This window comes from Rhamphochromis longiceps, linkage group LG16 (genome assembly GCF_057381845.1).
Source record: "Rhamphochromis longiceps isolate RC_006_pf linkage group LG16, R_longiceps_female_GT1.1, whole genome shotgun sequence".
NCBI classification, from domain to species: domain Eukaryota; kingdom Metazoa; phylum Chordata; class Actinopteri; order Cichliformes; family Cichlidae; genus Rhamphochromis; species Rhamphochromis longiceps.
In genome coordinates, this window is record NC_140572.1 from 14,505,360 (window position 1) to 14,523,931 (window position 18,572).

At 42.1% G+C, this 18,572-nt stretch overlaps 1 protein-coding gene across 1 annotated transcript in view; it reads left to right on the forward strand.

The window, feature by feature from the left end:
• Positions 1–18,572, forward strand: part of plcl1 (phospholipase C like 1) — a 127,187-nt gene that overhangs the window by 74,878 nt on the left and 33,737 nt on the right. The window contains exons 2-7 of the mRNA XM_085383953.1: positions 3,071–3,145; positions 4,922–5,209; positions 5,339–5,629; positions 6,759–7,150; positions 9,949–11,074; positions 12,088–12,264. Of these exons, the coding sequence (XP_085240079.1) occupies positions 3,071–3,145; positions 4,922–5,209; positions 5,339–5,629; positions 6,759–7,150; positions 9,949–11,074; positions 12,088–12,264 (2,349 nt within the window). The remainder of the gene's footprint in view (positions 1–3,070; positions 3,146–4,921; positions 5,210–5,338; positions 5,630–6,758; positions 7,151–9,948; positions 11,075–12,087; positions 12,265–18,572) is intronic.

The window sequence follows — 18,572 nt, forward strand, 5'->3', positions numbered from 1 at the left end:
ACTGGGAGGTGTACGGATATGGGAATTGGAAATCAATGTACCGAATAGGACGAGGCAACGATTTCAACTCTTCCTCTTTTTTTGCCTTGTTCCCTTTCTTTTGTTCAGAGGCAATCACTGCTCTGTTTGTCCTGTCCTTGTCTCTGTTGTGTAGGCTTCCTGTTTTTTTTCCCTGCAAAGAAAAAAATCATTTGTAAAAATCAGAGCAATATTTCAAAAGAAACACTCAAGTAAAAGTACAGTTTCTTTTTGAGACAAGAGCATGCAAAGGATTTCTTGACTGCTACAATTATTTGAAAAGGTGCTTCATATGATAGTTGATGACTTTTATATTTCAGTATTAACAATAATAATAATAATAATAATAATAAACATTTTTAAAGGGTGCTTACAGGTAAAGATGACATAGTGAAATATTACATAAAGCTGACTGTAGCTACACTGTGATATTTTCCATTCTTCAGCTACACACTGTTAGGATCAGGGTTTCTAAATCAGTTGCTACTGAGTAAAGTCTAGGATCTGCTATTTCTTTGTGATGTTGATGTCATGATCCGGCTGCGTGCAGGGAGGAAACGGACCCAAACGCAAAATCACTAGAAACAGGATTGAACTTTTGATGTGAACTGACACATCGACAGGATCAGGAGTGAGTCTATTGTTTTTAATGTCCATAGAAGCGGGAGAAAAATAATCATTGTAACTCACCACCGGGAGTTGCTTAACATCGTCCATTTTATGGCGGCATCTGCGCCGCTTCCTACGGGAAGGGGAAGTGGGCGAAAACAGCTGGGCCTCCGGCGTGCAGACTTGACTAGGGGAGACAGAGCAACTAAGAAACACAGAACAACAACAAAGAGACACAGACAGCTACTAAATACTCAGAAAACTAAACAGAATACAAGAAAGCCAAAGCGCTAGACTATAGAATAAACTGGGGCAACAAAGAGAACTAAGATCATAATACAAAAACTCAGAGACACAAGAAACTCAAAGCACTGGGTCACCGACCCAGGACCGTGACAGTTGAGTTCAATTCAGTTTTACTTTCATATGAAAGTCGCTTAAATAAGCGTCTGTGAGTCGTTTGGTACCGGGCCGCGAGAGATGAGGCTCAGATGTGAAATTTATGGTTTTCAGGGTTTTTATCGTTAACTCGGTTTCCCTGGGTCTTTTCCCGTGTTGTAGTTTTGTGTCTTACTTTGAAAGAAACATTTACGTGTTACCATAGCGACCAGAGAGCATTAAGGGGCAGAGAGGAGGATGTTACTCTCAATGTTGTTGGTGCATCTCAGGAGGGCGCTGCTAATAAAGTTACACAACCACACAGTGAATTTGCGTTTATTGTTATATTTACAATATACCACAGTTTTTGTCTTGGTCGTATCATTTATTTTGTTGTATTTATCAGTGACACCTTAAAGGCCTGTCCGTGAAAATATTCTCTGACATTAAACCGGTCTGTGGAACAGAAAAGGTTGGGGACCGCTGGCTTAAATCACCTTTCTTTCCCATTCTGATGCTGGGTTTGAAATTTAGCGGTCGTGTTGACTAAAGTCAACACTGAAGTCAACACAACCTGTTTGAACACATCTGTTCACACTGCCTTATTCGCTTTAGTGCTGATTTTACCTGTTGTCAAGTTCTGCTTTGCAATTTTAACTTATTTTATGTATTTTATGACTATTGCTTCTTTTATGAAATTTCCCCTTGTGGGACTAATAAAGGTATCTTATCTTATTAATGTTGTTCTTTTGTAAGGTGACCTTGGATTTTTGAAAGGCGCTCTCAAATAAATTGTATTATTATTATTATTAGTAAAGTCAGAGAATTGCTGCCATGCGATGTTGATGAGCAGGCAACGAGCAGTAGAATAGGCTTACCCAATGAAGCGAGTGTATTTCCAATATTTAAGGAGGAGAACAGTTACTATTAGCAGACTTCTGTTACAGTATATTATATGTGTACAAATGAAGCACTACTTGCCGGTTGAGCACCAAAGTAAAGGAGTGTACAGCAGAGAGGTGGCCAACTCTGCACTCCATGCCAGTTGCAATTACTGCTATCATTTTAGCTCCAGTGGTTAGAGCTCATTAGAAATCAGAGACAAGCCATTGTCGGGACCTTCGTTAAAAATTCCTTGCAGTAGCTCTAATGAAAGTAAACAATGACATTTGCACATGAACTTGCCAATCAGTCTGACACAAAGACAGAGGCAGGAATTCAAAATCCCAGCAGGGCTCAAAACAGGTGTGTGTGTTTTTCAAATTCAAATTCAAATTTTATTTGTCACGTACACAGTCATACACAGTACGATATGTAGTGAAATGCTTGGACAACTGCTCGTGACCTAAAGAAAACAAAAAAAGGAAAGGCTATGAATAAGATAGGAAATAAATATGAAAAATTAAAAAGGGTAAATTTAACTAGGAAGGAATAAAATATAAATTAAGGTTAAAAATGAAATAACTGTACAACACAAATTAGAATGAAGGGTAAATTTAACTGGGAAGAATAAGATAAAATATATAAATTAAAGTTGAAAATAAAATAACTGTACAACAAAATACACAATATAGAACTATATAAGAATGTATGAAGAAATATAAATATAAATAAATATATACACAATAACAGCAGCTGTACAAGTATTAACTGGAAATGAAGAATATAGTGACCAGTGTTGTGCAAAAACATTGTCCAGAAAGTGTGTGTGTGTGTGTGTGTGTGTGTGTGTGTGTGTGTGTGTTGTAACAAAAGGGAAATAACAGTATTTCTATGTTAGTTCTGCTGCCCTCGGCCTCTCCACTGCTCAAAATGCTCAAAACGTTGAATATTTTCCTACCAGTGAATATTTTTCATGTCCCAGGTCTTTCTTAAGCCATGCCTCAGATTTGTTGAAAGGAAAACAGATTTTCCACCTTTCCCTGGAATATCAGGAGTACCAGGAGGGACTTCTCTCCCAATCCTAATTTTCCAGGTTGACTTATGACTGTTATGACTGTGTACATCCTGCATGTTGATGCTTCTCATTTTGACCTTCAGCCCATCTGTCTTTGTCTTTCTTCAGGACCCCTCAGTGCAAAAGGTGGGCGGAGGCAGGAAGAAGACGGTGTCCTTCAGTAGTATGCCCTCTGAAAAGAAGGTAAACTGGAAATAAATGATCAAAATCAGTTTCACATAGATTAAGCAGAATCTTAAAGGGAATTCTGATTATCTCAAGGGAAGTTACATTACAGTTACATTAGGGAAAACAATGCCTGTAGACTGCAGTCAACTTGTGATCTCCTTGCCTGACCACTCAGTCCAGTCACTGTCTTCACATTTACTTTGGTGTGCCAAGACCACGATAAAACAGGGATTATACAGCAATCAGACAGTCAGATGGCTATTAGTTTTCCCTTGAACTGGCTCAAGTAGGCACTTATATGCCACCTGTTTGCAATAATGGTGATAAATATCAAATCTATTGCCGTCTACATGAGACACATGGTGCTGTACCAGAACCAAGGGCGTGTTGCCACTAGTGACTCTCAGCCACACACTGGGCCATAAATTTGCTGGTGTTGCAACTGATGTTGTAGCTGCTATGATGAGCCGATAGAAGGAAGCAGCGACACTCCTCTGTGAAAACATCAAAACTAACCTGGCTGTCGTCAACTGCATCACCCACAGTTAGAAGATGTTACTGTAGATGAATGAAAATGAAAAAAGATGTGTCCCTCCCTGTAAAGAGACTTACAGATGTGGGTACCATTTGAAAAAAAAAAAGGGGGGGGGGGGGTATGCTGCTGCTCTGTAGGGAAGCAGAAAAATGTGTTAGGCTACTGTACTGTATTAGTATTACATTTAGAAATGATTTCATGTTAAATCATGAAGGTTATGCCAAGAAAGAGCATTACATATCCAACTTTTGATCAAGAAGGAAAGAAGTTCAGAAGGTGTTGCACTGTCTTTTTGCAGAAAGCATATGATACGGTACCAACTGTAGTACTGCTGAATAAATCCAGGAGGCAGGGATGTATGTGAGGGTCGAGGCTCCCTCGATGGAGCTGGGAGGCAGGATGAAAAAGGAAGACAACAGACAAAGTTCATAGATGAGACACACGGCCCAGTAGAGGACATCATGAAGTCTTTTTTTGATTGTCTGGTCACAGACTTTCACACCAGTGTCCTGCTGGAGGTCATTTCAGTAAGGAGAGATCATTACAAAGAATGAACATGATTTATTAAGAGACAGAGTATAGATAGGTGTTTGGCCCATCTCAGGGGAACAGAATCCCAGCTGTGAAAGGGATTAGAGCAGGGAGAGCAAGGCCGGGAGAAGGTGATTGGACACAAACAACTTTACAGCGTGGGAAAGTGGGAGTGATAAGGCTTAGATTTAGCTGGCAGCACCTGGGAGCGGACAGATGTGAGACCTTATTGAACTTAGCTCAGGCGGTGCTCTTCCTGTTCCTCCTTGCACAAAGCAGCTGATACTGGTGCTGCTGATACGTCCATAACCCTTGAGCAGGACCAGTCTCCTATCTGTCCAGCTCTCCTAGAGTAACTGGCTGCCTCCTACTATAGCCTCCATGCTCTTTTGACTGTGCTAGGAGACACAGCAAACCTGCCAAAGGAGAAAGGAGCTGCAACCTCTGTAGGGTCGAGGTATGGCCTCATTCTACCAATAGCGAAACTAACCCAGCTAAATGCAAAACCAGTGAAGAAACATAAAAGTCGAGGGGGAATAAATGTCAGCTGTCTCCACCTGTAAAACCATTCCTGTTTAACAATTTCTTCCTTTTCCTTACCAGATTAATATCCGACACAGAGACATTAATAGGACATATTCCAATAAATTGAAAGTATATTTTGTCTGGAATAAAGAAAATTCACGTGTGGACAGTAACGTGTTTTTGGTGATTTTAATTTCCAGGTCAGCAGTGCAGCCGACTGTTTGGCGTTCATGCAGGGAGGGTGTGAACTGAAGAAGATCCGGCCCAATTCTAGGGTTTACTGTCGTTTTTACACACTGGATCCAGACTTGAGCTGCTTACGCTGGGAGCCATCCAAGAAAGATGGAGACCGGGCTCGGCTTGACGTTTCCAGCATTCGTGAGGTCCGCACTGGGAAGAGCACCGAGACCTTCCTCCACAATGGCCCTCTTTCCGAACATCTGGCTGAAGAAGCAGCCTTCTCTATCATACATGGAGATGACTACCAGGTAAGAATGGAAAAAGAAATGTGTGTCAGCAGAAGAATAGTGTCAAAACATCTGTGTATAAACATATAAACGAAGAAAATCACTAGTGTACACCCAGCCATTAAACCAGTTATCCATGTTTCCCTACAGTCTCTAGACTTGGTGGCATTGTCAGCTGATGTGGCCAACATCTGGGTAACAGGCCTTCGTTACCTGCTGGCTCATCCTTCCATCGTAGGAGGGGCTGGGGGAGGTGTAGCAGGAGGAGGACCAGGTGAAGGAGGGGGGGTGGCCGTTGAAGGAAGCCTGGGAAGCAAGATGAGGAGCGAGTGGCTGACAGCAGAGTTTGCCCAGGTCGATGAAGATGGCTACGGGATCGTGTCAGAGGACGTAGCAGTCGCCACCATCTGCAAACTGTGCCCTGGTATCAAGGAGGCCAAGGTGACAAATATGTAATACCACAGAAACTTGACTTGCAGTATTAGATATGAAGCACCACCAGTGCATAAATGTATTCTTATCTGAAGCTGTATTTTCTTTGACTTAAGAGTAACAGTAAGCTCCAGCTACACAGACAGAGTTAGAGACTGCCTTCAGACATTATCAGAGCAGCACAAGCCAGATTTCCTTTGGAAGTTGGTGGAGACCAAAAACCTAGCAAAAAGAGAATTATTTTGGTTCTATAATCAAGGATATGATATCAGATGACTGCTAATATTGCTCCATAACTGTTGGCTATACTATTAGGAAAGTGAGGGTCAAAACTGTAGAAAAACCACAGCTGCTGTTCACTAAAACTGAAACTCTAGTGTGTTTGTGTTGCACATTAAATCTGCAGAATTAAACAGAAAATATGGAGCCTGATGATCTTTAAATCTTTGAACAGAGAAAGTTGAGAAGGAGGCTGTCACACAAAGCTTACTGACTCAGAAATAACTGGAACATTTGAGTTCTGTCATAACGATTTGCTCTAGGTTTTATACCCATAATGCTAACCCCCAGAGCTGCTGAGATATTGTGCATTAACAGAACTTACACATTGTAAAAAACAGCATCATCATTTAAGCTCTTTGCAATCAGGACTGCATTTCAGAACGACATGTTCAGCTACAATCACAGCTAAGTGATGTGTTTCCAAATAACATTGATTGGAGCAATAGGACATTTAATCCCTCTTGATGACGGATTTGTGGCTGTTCTGCTTTTCTCTTTTGGATTGCTGTTGCCTCACGCAGGACCGCTCCTTCTCCCTTTCCCTGCCTCGTGCCTTATTTGCTTACACACAGACTAAGCTAGGAAACTTAGAGAATATAAATGTCTGCACTGGCACACATGGGCGAGAACACAGAAGATACAGAAAGGAGAATTCAGAGTAGACAGAAACGATGGCTACATTGTGTTATATAATTGAATGTGGCTCGCTTTAATATCCTTAATGAAAAAAGACAAGTAAAATGTAATCCTCTTTGCCAACTTCACTGAATGAATGAGACATAATAACTGAAGTTCTTGCTTAATTAACTGTCTGCACTTTCCTATTTTCATCCACTTCCGCTTTGTTTTTCCTCAGGTGCGTCTCCGTTTCAAGGAGATCCAGCGCAGCAAGGAAAAGCTGACCTCCCACGTGACACGTGAGGAATTTGAGGAAGCCTTCTGCGAGCTTTGCACACGGCCAGATGTCTACTTCCTAATGGTGCAACTGTCCAAAGACCGCGAGTGTCTGGACCCTCAGGACCTCCGGCTCTTCTTGGAGACAGAGCAGGGTTTGTCTCTGGCTACCACTGAGGGCTGCTGGGAACTATTGAGGCGTTATGAGCCCTCTGCTCAAGGCAAGGAGAGAGGGCTGCTGGGTCTGGATGGATTTGCCCGCTACCTGCAGTCTCCAGAATGCCAGCTGCTTGACCCAGAGCAACTAGGGGTTTGCCAGGATATGAACATGCCTCTGTCCCACTACTACATCAGGTGAGTCAAACAGATCAACATGACATCTTTTAAAAAAACAAACAAAATTAAAAGGGTTCTTTTTCTGAACCAGTTAAAGAAAAAACTAGGAGTGCACAAACAAACAAACAAACAAACAAACAAACAAACAAACAAACAAACAAACAAACAAACAAACAAACAAACAAACAAACAAACAAACCAGAAATGATTTCTACACCAGAAAATGAGGTGAGCTGTTAAATGTACTGTATATATAAGTATAGTTATGCAAACCCCCTGCAAATCTGATGGGCTTAAGAGTACATCTCAACACCAAACAAATACCACAAGGAACACGTTTTAGTTACAGGTGCCCAAAACATTTCAACATTACTCTGTCCAGTGTAAAACTCGCAGCTGTCATGGTTCTGGGTCTTTTACATCGAAGTATTCTGTTTGATTTACTTTTACTTCATGTGCTTCTTTAGTATTGTGAGTCTTTAGTGCTTAGTTCCAGCTTCTGTTTTTATTAGAGGTGATGTAATTCTGTCTGTTTCCTGTTTTACAAAGTCTTACTTGCAGTGTGCTCAGTTTGAATTGTGTTCAGCTTTAAGGTCAGTTGTGTCATGCTCCTAGTGTGTTCCAGTGCTTTCTTGATTGTAATTAGTTTTTGTGTTCTGGATGTCACAGGCGATGAAGACTCGTATTTTGCTAAAAGGTTAGCAAAGGCGATTTGACGCAAATTAGCATGTTGTCACAATTTCAGTGGGATTGCAGGTGATTTTCTACTGGAAATGTACATTGCCATTACAGGTCAAAACACCTGGTGAGAAAGCAAGTAAACATTACTTTAAGGCCAAGGGGCTTACATGCTATATGTTTTTGTGGAATTACACATTTGTTATGTTTTTAGACGAATGAAACAAGTGTCCCCACCTCTGAGGTGAAGCTAGTCAGAACTAGTCAGAGTGTATAAAATGAGCAGCCAGTTTGAAGATCTAGAAATGGCCTTTAATAACACCATAGAGCAAAATGTGCGTTGTAAAAATGTTGTAGACTGCATATTTTAACACATTATCATGTATACTACTTTAAATTTTCATTTAAAACCAGTTAAAGCCACATTGTTACACTATTACATCATGTCTGTGTGCCACTCTGAATTAATTCAGGGACTGGTTGCTTTTTCAAGGCTGGCTGCTGTAATGTGGGTTGTATTCAGTGGCTGAGAGGAGGAGGCAGAAAACTCAGCAGGACAGTCAAAAACTCACAATGACACTGGTACTGGGAATTCCACAGTGCTTGTCCTTCAATAAACACACTCTTCAGCAAGGCCCGGTTGCTGCTGTTGAGTGGAGACACTATCCCAGCTTGCATCCTACATCCTGCTACCATGTGCTGGATATTCTCTGGGCACCTTTGCACAACCTGCAACTTGGGTCCTGTTGGCTGTGGTAGACTCCTGCTTCTGTGGATCAGGTGCTCTGCCTTTTCTAGCCACTGTTAGAATGTCAGGCACTTCCTTTGTCTGTCGATGGTACATCCCATGCAGGGGATTGGTCATTCCTCTTCCTCTTTCTCATCACCCGCTGTTTTCAGTTGCCTGAGGCACTCTTGGAATGGCTCACCTTGGGGGTGATGTATTTGTGGATGTTTCATGTTTTGGCTCTAATCCTTGCTCTTGAGGTCTTGGACTTCGTGTGGAGCTCCACGCATTGTAAGGAGTTCTTTTGAGGAAATAGATGCCACTGATGGCATCCATCTCCTCCTCTGCCTCCTTGGCTCTTATTTCTACCATTCAGCTAGCTTTCCAGTACCTGTCTTTCCTTCTGGAGGTATTTGGCTGTGCTGACCTTGCACCTTCATCATGCTTCCCGTGGGTCTGTGAGACACCCAGGTACTTGTAGCTCCATAAGTCTTCTTATGGACAGCTCCAACCCTTTACCTTCCCTCTATTTGCAGCCATTCAGCTACACTTATCCAGTCCAAATGACATCCAAATGTCCTCACTGTAGATCCTGGTGAGGTGGATCAGTCACTCCTGGCATGCAGCTTGATGCCATCCATGTCCCAGAAGTGTCTAATGGACACTAAACTTCTTAATTTATATCCCTATCAACTTTTTGAAAAGAGCTGATTGAGGGGATTACAACATAAGGACCCGAAGCACACTGCGTTGCAAGTCTTTATTTTCAGTGTCCTTCATGCTTTTATCAGAGCAGCTTTCCAGTTGCCTTCTTCCCTCCACACCACAGGTCTTGGCAAATAATAGGAAAGGCATGACCAGGTGATGAAGAACAGCTGTGTGGTTCAGCCTCGACTGCTCCACCCCTCCCATGCAGATGAGCCACACACCCTGCCACAGAGGCAAATGCACAACAGCAGTGGGACAGTCCATCACCTTGGTATATTTAACACTTGATGGTAACTTGTGAGACTGCCTTGGAGTTGGCCTCCAGCGTTGTCTCCTTTTGAGTTCCTGATGAGCACTCCAGCATCCGTGTGTGGGACATTAAATTATAGACTTTCCTAGGTGGTGCTCAGGTTGGTCTGACAGGTTTTAAATCCCTGGTCTATGGCTCTATTGGCAAGGACCTGGTGCTGGTGGAAACACTGCACTTGCTAAGCGTCCCAGTAATGGAGTAGCGTTAACGCTCCGAAATCATGACTGCCTGTTAAGCCTTTAGAAAGTTTATTGATTTCTGTATATTTTTCCCTCTTGCCTATATTTTTCAAGAAAAAGATCATTGAACATTGAATTAAATGTTAGTAATATTAAAATGACACATGATTTGTGTTGCTGAATGATTTATTGTTGATTTGTTTTTCACCCTCAGCACCTCATACCGCTCCTACCTGTTGGATGACCAGGTCCATGGAAGAGCAGATCTTGGAGGACTGATCAAAGCCTTGCAGTCTGGTTGCAGATGCCTGGAGTTGGGAGTAACTGATGGCCCAGAGGGGGAGCCTTTGCTCGGGGTTGACTGTGGGCCTGATATCCCACGACACCATCATCATCACCATCATCATCACCACCACCATGCACCAGTCACTATCCGCTCTGCTCTGGAGGTGGTCAATAAATACGCCTTCCTGACCTCTCAGTACCCTCTTTTGTTGTACCTGTGTCACCGTTGCTCCCCAGACCAGCAGCACACCATGGCACAGAGCTTGAGGAAGGTGTTTGGATCACGCCTTTACACTCCAGAAGCCCTGCCGGTCAGCCTGGGAGGACGAGCTACAACCTTACCCTCGCCTGAACAACTTAAGGGACGCATTGTTATAGTGGGGAAGAAACTCCCTCCAGACCATGAAGGCTGTGATAGGGAAGTGTCTGAGGAAGATGAGGAGATAGGCGGAGGTGGACCTCTGGCAGGAAGAAGAATGACAATACCCGGTGAGGAGGAACTGGGTGTGGTCTTGGTGGTGCCTCCACCCTCTCAACCTAGGAAGCTCCGTCTCCACAAAGAGCTGTCAGACCTGGTGGCTATTGCTCGAACTGGAAGTCGTAGCTTCTATGCCCAGCGAGCCAGTCACAAGCAGGCTCAGCAGCAGACTCCCCCCAGTAGTCCATCCTCTCCCAGCACACCGGTGGCTCCCGAGCTGCCTTACTGGACACTGTGCTCTTTAGGCGAAGGAGAAGCTGGACGGCTGACCAGTGAAAGCCCAGAGGACCTTGTTATGTTTACCAAGCGCACCCTAACCAGAGTACGACCCAGCTCCGTGCGTCTGGACTCCAGCAACCCTAACCCACAAGGGTACTGGAAAGGAGGAGTCCAACTTGTGGCCTTAAATCAACAGACCCCTGGCGCAATGTTGGACCTTCACCGAGGCCGCTTCACACAGAACGGAGGCTGTGGTTATGTTCTCCGACCTGCCGTGATGCGGGATGAAGTGTCGTATTTCAGTGCCCACACGCAGGGCTGCGTGCCAGGTGTCCCACCTCAGACCCTTCGTATTAAGGTCTAGATGTTACTCTGTTTTTCCCCAACATTACATTTTTCATTCTGTCGCACTAACCCTCTGAGGTGATGAGATGACTCTAACCTGTGGCAATCGGGATATGTACTTTTGCTCTCTATTCGATTCAGTATCCTGTGTTAGCCCTGCATTAGTGTGTACCCTGCCTCTCGCCCTATGGTAGCTGGAATGCAGGCAGTTAGTGGGGTTAAGTTTGTTGATGATCCTAAATTGCCCATAGGAGCAATGTTTGCCACAAGCAAAACCCTTTTTTATGAGCATTGTAACAGAGATTAAATTAAAATAAACTAGATTACATTACATTGTTCAACCCTCTAAATCAGGGGTCTCAAACGTCAAAGAGCTGTGGGACACTGCTGGCACTGTCATCCTCATGTGAGAGCCACTTTAGTGTTCAAGTAGTCCAAAAAAACAAGCAAACAAAGAAGACATCCACAAATATTTCTGAAAATGCAGTGTTTTGTTTGTTTTTTTGTAAGTTTCAGATATTCTATAACAAGACAAAACTGCAAACGTGAAAGCATTTTTTCTTCTCACTCTCAACTGAAGCCTTTCATTGAACTACCAGATAAACAAATTGGTACCCTCTTTCTGGCCGGACACGTGGCAGCACTATAATTATATAATTATAATTTTGTTTGTATTTAACAAAATAAAAATGCAGACATAAGTGTACACATTAGTTTGTGACTGCCAGTGAAAACTGTTTTCTCTACAAATAACTAACAACAAGTTTGTCCTCATGTTGCCTTCACATTAAATCATTTTTTGCTTTTTAAAGAACTTATTTTAACATTGGACTCAACAACAAACAAATCCTCCCTCACAGAAAAAGTCACTTCAAGGGCCAAATTGCATTATATTTCTTCAGGTCAATATACAAGCAGGGGTGACGTGGCCCCTGGGCCGTGAGTTTGAGACCCCTGCTCTAAATACACTAAAACGCAAAAGTGTAAAACAAATTTAACATAAGCTGCTTGTGTTTTACTCTGCAGATTATCAGTGCCCATAACCTACCCAAGCCCCAGGGTTCAGGGGCTAAAGGAGAGGTTATTGACCCATATGTGGTTCTGGAGCTGCATGGAGTACCAGCTGACTGTGCTGAGCAGCGGACTCGCACTGCTGCTCAGAACCAGGATGACCCACTGTTTGATGAGACGTTCGAGTTTCAAGTAAGTTATGTTACTACATTATGAAACTGGCTGAAATGTTTGCTGCTGCTCTCTATTTATTACATTTTTTGGGAATATAATAGGAGTGAGCGGCTTCATTAATAACAGTCAATAATATTATATATAATTCATGTAATTAAGATCATTAATAGATAGTTCCCATTTTTATTGAACTGCATTTACCTCTTGATGTGAATCAGCTGCATTTTAACCTAAACTTCATGTTTCCTCTGGGTAACTTTCTGTTGTCCAAACAATGTCTCGATAGCAGGTATGTAGGCTAAAATTGGGATTCTTTAATTTAATTGACATCTAAACACATCTACAGAGCCATACTTAAAGCAAAAAGTCAGCATTTCCAGGCTGGCATTGCATCCATGACTGGCAGTTTAGTGCTTAAAACGATTACCTGCTGTTTGGAAATGGATGTTATTCACTTCGTCATATGGCTTACACTTTCAACCAGGCAATTTTTTTTCACCATGATGAAGCAGCATGACCTCTGTGACCTCTGTGCCTAAAAAAATGAAGCCGATGCAAAACAGCGACAAAATCCTGATATCCCTCTAATGATGTTGGTAAAGTTGTCTTTTCAGTTAGTTTTTGCTGGGTGGAATAAAAATCATACAGTTGGAGTGACCTTTTCACTGATATTTTAAAAAGATTTTGGTGCACCATTAGGATAACAGACCTTCTCCCAGGTCACATTATTTGAGTATATTGAGAGTTGCACACCATTGACTATACAGCAAACACTGAGAAAGCCATAGTTTAAGCCATTTACATAACCGCTTCAGCGCCTTATAATAATCCTGCTTATAGACTGCATAATATTATTTTGATTTTGTAGAGAAGATTGTTTGGGTTGGTTTTTCCTAAAAAAAGAAAGTAAGCCTGGAGACGTTTAATGGAGCGCAGGATGCTTCAGAGGTTTCAATTCAGTGAGATTACAGTGAGAAAGAAAAGGAGTTTGAAGCATGACATGATCAAGAATCATCCACTAATCTGGTCCTGTCCAGACTCCGATTTTATTGCATAAAGTTGCATTTTAATGTGCGATGTGGTGTGTCCTAGATTATGCATTGATATGAAGAGGAAAATGTCAACACATAAAGGAGTCTCATATGATTTCAGAGAGGTTTATGTCTGTTCTTATTTGGACTGCACCTGCTTAAAACTAAAGTCCAGAGTGCTTAATTGGAGGAGAGTCAAGATCAAGATATAAATGAGATAATATTATGTATTATGCACTTATGCATGCAGTGAATTTATCATGGGAGATGGTACTTGATGACTGGCTGATGGCGCTTTTTTGGTACCTTTTGCTGACAGCGGCTTGCATTACTGTGTCTGAGCTATAATCATAAGCTGTCGCCACGGATATGTGCTCTGCAATCACACGATATACACATGTGTATGTAGCTCCCTGCAGACATAATGTACGTCCTTAAGGACTGAAAAAGAAGGACATAATACCTGTAATCAAGAGACAGCAATTGCACTCTCTTTGGCAGGAGATGACATAAAATGAGATTTGAGAACGCATATGCATGAGATGTAGCTGTGTCCCATTTAAAATGATACCTTCATCTGAGTGCTACATTAGGCAACTTTGGTGGTGGGCCAGCCGTACACAATGTTATTATCCTGTTAGTTTAACGCTTAGACCAAAGTTCATTCTGGTGATCGACAAGAGATCATTCTTCACAACGAGGCTACGAACAGCTTCAGTTTCTTTCTTTGCTGCTCACAGTGAGCTGACAGATAAATGGTGAGTATATCAACATCTATATATCTATATATCAGGTCTTCAGCTGGACTTTATTTATCATAAATATCGACAGACGATTTATGATTCAGTAACAAGTCTTTAATTAAGGGAAATCACCATGCCGACATGGCTACACATCGGTGTCAAGTTAAAATGAGCTTAGATTCAGGTCTTCAGGAATCAAATGAAGCCCCCTCCTGCACCGACATTGGTGAGAGTGTAAGTGTTGCTTTGCTTTTGCAAACAAAATATGTTGCTATGGTTGCTAAATGAAGCAAAAGGTTAACCAGAATTGTTAGAGAAAACCACTTCCCCTTGTCCCCATGTGCTGCCAAGAACAATAAAGCAGCGACTACTCTTAGCTCAACTGCAATTTGCCTTTAATTTTGCCATCTAAAATTGTTATATGTCATATCTATAATAGAAAAATGCAGGATTATGAAGCCTTAGTGTTTTTAAGCCTGAATTGAGCTATTTTTGGATCTTCTGCATACTCATATCTGCATTTCATGGCCAGGTGAGACAAAAGTCTGACTCCAGTCTTAACTCAGTTTTGTTACTACATTTTAGTAAGTGCTGCATGTGTACTACGACATACCTACAACGCCAGTATCAGTGTCTTACCACACACTAACCTGATCTTGGCTGAAATCATGTGAGTCGGCTTGTTTGGATTGATTTCTTATATATTCCTTTTCTCACGGTTTTCTTCATGAAATGACAGTGTTCACAAAAACATGAACAAACTGAAATAAATAGAGGAGATGCCATACTTATCTGGGCCAGTATTGCCATGATAAGCCTATTGTTGCCAGCTGATTTTGACAGTGAATGACAGATAAGGTGGTTTAAACCACCTAAGGGGAACAAAACTAGGAAAAGGAGCCTGTTAGAGAGTCACGCAAGGCAAACAGTGTCGAAAATCATCTTATCTGATGCCCACATGGATCACGCCTGACCATAGAAACAAGCTGTATGTTTGCAAAATGTGTTGGGGAATGTTGATCTGGTGCTGGATTCTGAAATGTCCAAATAGTTGTTTGACTCTGTTTTGAGCAGTTCTTTTATTTGTCTGATTTGTCCATGTAGCAACTGTCAAAAGGTTTGCTAAAAACTGAGGTCAGCTGGTTTGAATAATGTTGGAATAGCATTTGACATGTTACACCGTAGCTGTCTGTAAAACCAGAGCTGGGCAATGAAATAAAGCTGTACTTGAGATTACATTCTTTCTTGATTTTTCTTGCTTTCTGTCCACGATGAAATTACTCACAGCAGTAGTGGCTTTTCCCTTTTTGTCATCACTGCTAAAGACTTTATTGGATTTGTCACTGGACAAAACTGACCAGGGGCTCTATGCTTACAGTGTACACTGCCAGAGTCTTTAGTCTCATTAGCATTAGAGACTGTAACCCAAAACTAAGCAAGGAACTGAAGGGCAGTGCGCCATGTAACACACATAAGAAATTCAGGACCCTACTAACATGCAAGCTGGCCTTCAAGAGCAGCTGCTCAAAATCAGACACAGTTGATTTCATGGTGTGTGGTTAAGTGTGGTGTCAGCCCTTTGCTCTCGTATGTCTTAATAGAAAATTTCAGGCTGACATTCACCAGTCGTGAGTACTGGGGTGCGTTTCATTTGTCAGAAATCCAACAAGTGAAAACATGTTGGTAGAAGCTTTTTTAAAAAAAAAAAATTCAAAACTTGAACCCTCTCATTTTAAAAAGTAGTAATGTACAGTACATTGTTGTAGCTGTTTATAGCTAGCTAGTGCCTAACTGTGTATAAGTGATGTAAATTTAATTATCAGATGATGAGCACAAGGCTCTCAGCGTGCCCTGTTTTTGTGTTACTACTCTATAATGCACCAGCTACACGCGCACCCTTCAGGAAAGTGGAATTCAAAGAAGTATAACATAAGTAACCATTTGTCCTTGGTGTCTGCATTTTAGCCACAAGCTAAGCATGCATTATTTGAGAAACTAGACAATTTCTATAAAATCAACCCACTGAAATTTATTCTCATAGGATGGCCAATGCAGGCAAAGTGAGTAACTCCATGTGAAGAGGCTCTAACAAAGCTGTAGACGTCATCTGCAGGGCTGGAAGAACCTCCTGTGGGGGCTGTTGTATCAGTAGCTTTCTGTTAACCCTGTGAGGCTTAGGTCATCAGTTACCCATACTTCATCCACCCATTTTCTTCCACTTATGCTTTTCATGGTCGTGGGGGCGCTGGAGCCTATCCCGGGGTACACCCTGGTCAGGTCGCCAGTCTGTCGCAGGCTAACATATAGACACAGACAACTATTTGCACTCACATTCACCTATGGGCAATTTAGAGTCTCCAGTTAACCTATACTCACTAGGTGCATGTCTTTGGACTGTGGGAGGGAGCCGGGTGGTGTTTCCCAACCACTGTGCAGCGGCACATAGGTGTGCTCTGGTTCCTCCTGACTAGTAATCTAAGCGATCGGGGTGAGTAACGGGCAGAACAATTACATTCTCTTCCACTAGAGGGCAGTACAACTACCTGCTCTAATTAAATTGGTTGCCAACTGCCAGTAAAATAGAAGAAGACGAAGAAGAAATTACATAATAGTCATGCTGCGAGTGAGACAACGCAGCGCATAATAGCAATAGATAAATATTTTAAAAGAAAAAGTAGTCAGTCTGACCTGGATCCTGGAGAAAACTCCGACCCAGATGAAGGCCCTAGCATGAGTGGTGATCAGAAGAAAGCAAAAAAGGTATACTGGGGACAAACCGAGCCAATTCTACTTTACCTGGTGTTTGGGGGAAAATAATCAATATGCTTTTGTGACATTTTTGTTTGGTGTTGTGCCGTGTGATTTTTCTAATGTGAAATATGTGCTGTGGCTGAAAAAGGTTGGGAAACACTGATCTATGCTCCTGCCCTTTAAGACCCTGCACTCTTAAACTTAAACTTTTTTCTGATTGGCCAGCTTCCAGAAGCTTGCTGAGGGGCATACCTTACAAACCAACACTGCAAAGCACACACCTTACCCTCACCTCAACTCAATGCCTAATTTTTTCCCATGATTGTTATGAAAATATTGTAACATTATTTCAGCAGAAAATTAGAAAAGATTTGTTCATTTCATTTAAAAACTATTTCCAGGCCTGAAATATGACTTATATGGTATAAAAAAATCTAACTAAAAGAAATATGAATGCATTATTGCGAGCATAATGTAAGCATGGACACTGAGTCTTGCGTTGAGATACTGTCCTGTGTCTTATTGTCTGGCTTTGAAGAAGAGCATTTGGTTTGAAACTGATTGAATTAACTGTCAAAGCTCTGCTCAGCCACAGGCATGCTGCTGAAAAATTGAGAAAGTTGAAATCAGAGCGAACGGGATTAGAGTCATCGTTTCATGCACACGTGCATGCGCACACACGTGCACACACGTGCACACAGACATGCAAACACTGTGCTGCTTGTCTATGCATAAAACTAGTGCTTTTATTTACACCACTGAGACATAGTAACTCCCAGATCAAAGCAAAAGAGACACATTCATAAACAGTTTGGTCATTGTGTAGTTGAGTTCCTTCATCCTAAATGATTCTAAATTATTCTAAATGTTGCAAAGAAAACATTTTTAGGCAGTTCTATTCACAGCAAGGAGAGTGAATGCATTAAAAGTGCTCTATACTGTTTTATGGTTTTTCGTTGTCTTTAGTGATTTAATTCAGAATGTTGTCTTGATGTCAGTAGACAAGTTATTTCATTATCTAATAGTTGCTTTTTGGTATCTTATTAAAGAGTTCTTAACACACAGTTTCCATTCTGACATAGGTGATCCTAAAGCCTCTTAGTTTTAGCTTTTTCTAAAGACGCTAAAGAAAAGCGTCTGGACTTCTTTAAGTTGCTTGAAGACGTTTCACCTCTCATCCGAGAAGCTTCTTCAGTTCTACGGTCAAATGGTGGGGAGTCCCAGATTTAAACCTAGTGGGAGTATCCCCCCACAGAGGGACAAAAGGACCCCCTGATGCTGAGTCTTGTCCTGTGGAGGTGGCTCTTCTATGCTATGCTACATAGAAGAGCCACCTCCACAGGACAAGACTCAGCAGTCCATCTGCATCTTAAGGATAAAGGACACTCTTTCGAGGATGCCAATGTTCACATTTGGGACAGAGAGGACAGATGGTTTGAAAGAGGAGTGAAAGAAGCCATCTATGTCCACTGTGAGCGACCATCTTTGAACAGAGGCGGGGGTTTACGACACCAACTCTCTGCCATCTATAATCCAGTTTTGAGATCCCTTCCCAGACGCCTTAACGCCCACTCACATCCTGGGCCATCTGACCTCAGGAATTCGCATGATAAGGTGGGGCCAGGTTTCACAATGAACACACCCGAAACTCTGGCTGATTGGGACCCACGCCCAGTTTCCCACCTTGGCTCAGGCGATTAGAGGATCATCAGGGGGTCCTTTTGTCCCTCTGTGGGGGGATACTCCCACTAGGTTTAAATCTGGGACTCTCCACTAGGGCTGGGCGATATATCGAGTTTTT